The 3735-nt window shown below is 53.4% G+C and overlaps 1 protein-coding gene across 1 annotated transcript; it reads right to left on the reverse strand.

Annotated features, from left to right (window-relative positions):
• Window positions 1-1107: 1107 nt before the first annotated feature.
• Sephs2 (selenophosphate synthetase 2) lies at window positions 1108-3360 on the reverse strand. Its single transcript, XM_005415295.2, has one exon. The coding sequence runs from the start codon at window positions 3182-3184 to the stop codon at window positions 1856-1858; it is 1329 nt and encodes a 442-aa protein (XP_005415352.2). The 5' UTR covers window positions 3185-3360; the 3' UTR covers window positions 1108-1855.
• Between the last annotated feature and the right edge of the window lie 375 nt (window positions 3361-3735).

A 3735-nucleotide genomic window follows, 5' to 3' on the forward strand; every position in this document is an offset into this window, starting at 1 on the left:
CCAGGCTGGGTTCAAACTTTTGCTCCTCCTGCCTCAAACTCCCTAAATGCTGAGATGATAGGAATGTGCTGTGCCTGGCTTTTAGCAGCCGAGAAAGGGGTCCAGGGCAGTCTGTTCTCCCTTTTCATGTCTTTAAAAGAAGCCAGGCCTGGTAGCGCACACCTGTAATCCCAGTGCTCTGGGAGGCCGAGGCAGGAAGACTGCAAATTTGAGGATAGCTTGAGCAAATTTATAAGAGCTTGTCTCAAAATAAAAAAGAACTGGGAAGGGCTACAGGTGTCGTTCAATGGTCGAGCACTTGCCTATCATGCACAAGGCCCTGGGTTCTGTCGTTAGGACCATGAAAACAACACAAAAGGCTGTGATGTAGTTTAGTATTCCCTGTGTTCAGTACCCTGCAGGTGGCGGTTTGGGGGTGAAGACTGTAAATGAGACAGCATTGCAAAGAACCAAACAGACCACTGTGTTCTCTCTTGCATGGTGGCCCACCCTCCCTCAAACTGTTGCGTGTATTTCTTTTCCTACTTTTTTTTTTTTCTTTTTTTTTTTGAGACAGGGACTCCATATGCAGTTCTGGTCTTGAACTTGCAACCATCCTCCTGCCTCAGCCCCCTTATGCCCCCGAGTGCTGGGATTACAGGCTCGCGCTACCATGCCCAGGACTTTTCCTACTTTTTACTTGGCCCCAACTAGCTCTGCAGAGGCTGTTTCTTTTCCCACCTCTAATAAAACTTTGCTACTGTTAAAAAAAAAAAAAAAAAGTCAGGCACAGTGGCACTCGCCAGTAATTCCAGCAATCAAGAGGCTGAGTCAGGAGGATCACAACAAGTTCAAGCCCTACCTGGGCTACATAGTTCAAGGCTACCATGAACTACATAATGAGACCCTGTCTCAGAAAAACAAAACACAGCCTAGGCATGGTGGCACATGCCTGTAATCCCAGCACTTTGGGAGGCTGAGGCAAGAGGCTCACTCTGAGTTCAAGGCCAGCTTTGGCTATAAAGTGAGTTCAAGGCCAGCCTGAATGGCATATGAGACTCTGACTTAAAAAGAAAAAAAATACATAAATAAAAAATTTTTTAAAAAGAACCAAACATTAGCCAGAAGAGCTTTCCAACAAAGTCTTTTTTATTTACCTAAAAATCATTCTTTAATTTAATTAAATCAGCAGGAATTTTTCAGCACAAGACATCTTAATAACCACCAAAGCCTGGGCTCTGGAGCTTGTTCTGTCTCACCCAATCCTGAAAAGGGTTGGAGGGAGAGACATCATGAACAGAGACCAGGTCAGATGGCCGCAGGTCCTCTCTTCCCAGTCACTGGACAAGCTGCTCAATTCTTGTCCAGAGCAGGAAAGGGCCAATTCCTCCGAAAAACCTAACAAAGAATTTGGCATTACATCATAAAATCTCTCTTAAAAACAATTCCAATTTATCAACAATATTGGTCCAAACTTATTTGCTTCTAATGTTTTTTTCATTTTTCAATTTACTTCTTGCATATGTAATTTTAATAATCTCACTCCCTGTGCAGAAACGAACCAATCCAGTGCAAAGGAAAATCCCCCAAATTGGAATAGCCTCATCTCGCTTTGGAAAGAGGAAACACTTTCCTGCTCCTCGATCATTCACCCCATGAGATGAACGCGCCTCCCCCGAAGTTCAAAATGTTACTTCTGGCCTTGGAATGTGCACACAGGCGGCTTTGGATGGGCTCATTTAACTCCTCCAGAAAGGACAGCTGGAACTACTACGCAGGCAGCCTTCTCTGAAAATTGCTTAAAATCAACTCTTGAGAAATCGTCCGTGATTGCGTACAAAGGCGCTAGGTTCCCAACAGCTTCTGCTGCTCCAGTTCACGAGCTGTGCTCACAGGCGGCGGCAGAACTATCAGCGGCGAGGGCAGGAGCAGCGGCCCCGCGAGGCACAACCTCTATAACTCGAGGCTTGTCGATGATCCGGGCTGTGCGGTTTCCCTTCTCCACGATGCCCACGATCCAAGCTTGGTGACCCTCGCCGTACTTGGAAGATTTGATTTCGGAACAAAAGCGGGCTGCCTGTTCCCGCGGCAGACAAATCAGTAACCCGCCAGAGGTCTCGGCGGAGGTTCCTTGCAGGAGGCCAAACCGCCCGCTGGCCTTGCTGATAGCAGCCATCTTGGCAATGATTGGCAGATTATGAATGACAAACGACACCTCGTTTCTCTGCTGTTTGGCGAGGTTCTGAGAATGCCCTAAAATGCCAAAGCCCGTGATGTCTGTAGCCGCGTGGGCGTTGAACGTGTGCATCAAGCCGGCCGCAGTTCTGTTCAGGGTGGCCATGTTGAACATCGCCTCCTGGTAGGCCAGCTCTACCTCCTCCCTGGAGACCACCATGCTTATCTTATCCCACCTCTCGGGATTATCCAACCACTGGTGGGCGTTGACCGCAACCTGAGTTCCTAAGGGTTTGGTTAACACGAGCACGTCCCCCACAACGGCGCTGTCGGGCATTATGAACTCGTTGGGCTGACACACCACCGTGGCGACGCCCCCGATGATGACCCACGGGTTCACCACGGTCTGGCCGCCCGTGACGGCCGTGCCCCCCTCCTCGGCGGCGTCCCGGAAGCCTCTGATCATGAGCGGCGTGACCTTTTCCCGCTCCTCCTCGCTCATGTTCTGGCTGACGCTGAGCAGCATCAGCATGTTGTCACACTCGGTGACGCCCATGGCGTACAGGTCGCTCAGCACGTTGGCGCACGCGATGCGCCCCATCATGTAGGGGTCCTCCACCAGGGGGTAGAAGAAGTCGGTGGTCTGCACCAGCGAGAGGCCGCCGTGCCTCAGCGGGATGACGCAGGAGTCCATCCCGATGCTCAGGGCGGCGGGGGCCGGGCCGGCGTCCCGCGCCGCCTCTTCCGGGCCTCCGAGCGCGCCGGAGCCCAGCGGCGGCCGCACGCGCGGCCCCATCAGTCCCGCCAGGAGCTTGAGCAGCGTCTCCTGGGGGACTTTGCACCCTCAGCCTTTCATGCCGGAAAAGCCGGTCAGCCGCCAGCTCGGGCTGAGGCCCAACGCCTGGGGCTCGAAGGGCCGGTAGCTCGCGAAGCCGCGGCCCAGGCTCCAGCCCGGCGGGCCCGAGGAGCCTTCCGCCGCCCCCATCGCCGCCATCGCCTCTCCGCTGGCGCCCGCCGCGGCTTCCGCCATGGCGCCGGCCCGGCGGGGAGAGCAGCGCAGGGGGCCCTCTGATTTCCTACTCAAGTTAGCCTGAAGTAACAGCCAGATATTACCCGGAGAGTCTCCGCGACAGGCCGGGCACCGCGGAACGCCCAGCTCAAACCACCTTCTCCGCCTCTGCGCGAGAAGCCGCCCGCCTCCCGTATTTATTCACGCGGTGATTGACGGCCCCACCGCCCAATGACGACTCCTCCTGTGGGAGGCGGGCTTCCTCCGCTCCCGACGACCTATTACAAATCAGCCGCCGGTTAGCAAACCGGGTCCGAGCGAGGCTGCGGGACGTCACGTGCTGTATTTCGCTCACCTTGTAACTTAGATCTCTCGAAAAAGGCTGGCGGGAATGTGCCCCTTTGGGTCTTTTTACCAAAACCCAGCCTCTTACAGCTAAGAGTGATGGGTCCCTCGGAAAACCTCGTGAAGGTCAAATGGTCCTAGGGTCACTTGACCTCATTTTACAGATAGGGAATATGAGGTACAGAAAGGTTAAAGTGATAAAGATAATTCCAAGGTAGGAAAATAGC

This window comes from Chinchilla lanigera, unplaced genomic scaffold (assembly GCF_000276665.1).
Source record: "Chinchilla lanigera isolate Chin_1 unplaced genomic scaffold, ChiLan1.0 scaffold00092, whole genome shotgun sequence".
NCBI lineage: Eukaryota > Metazoa > Chordata > Mammalia > Rodentia > Chinchillidae > Chinchilla > Chinchilla lanigera.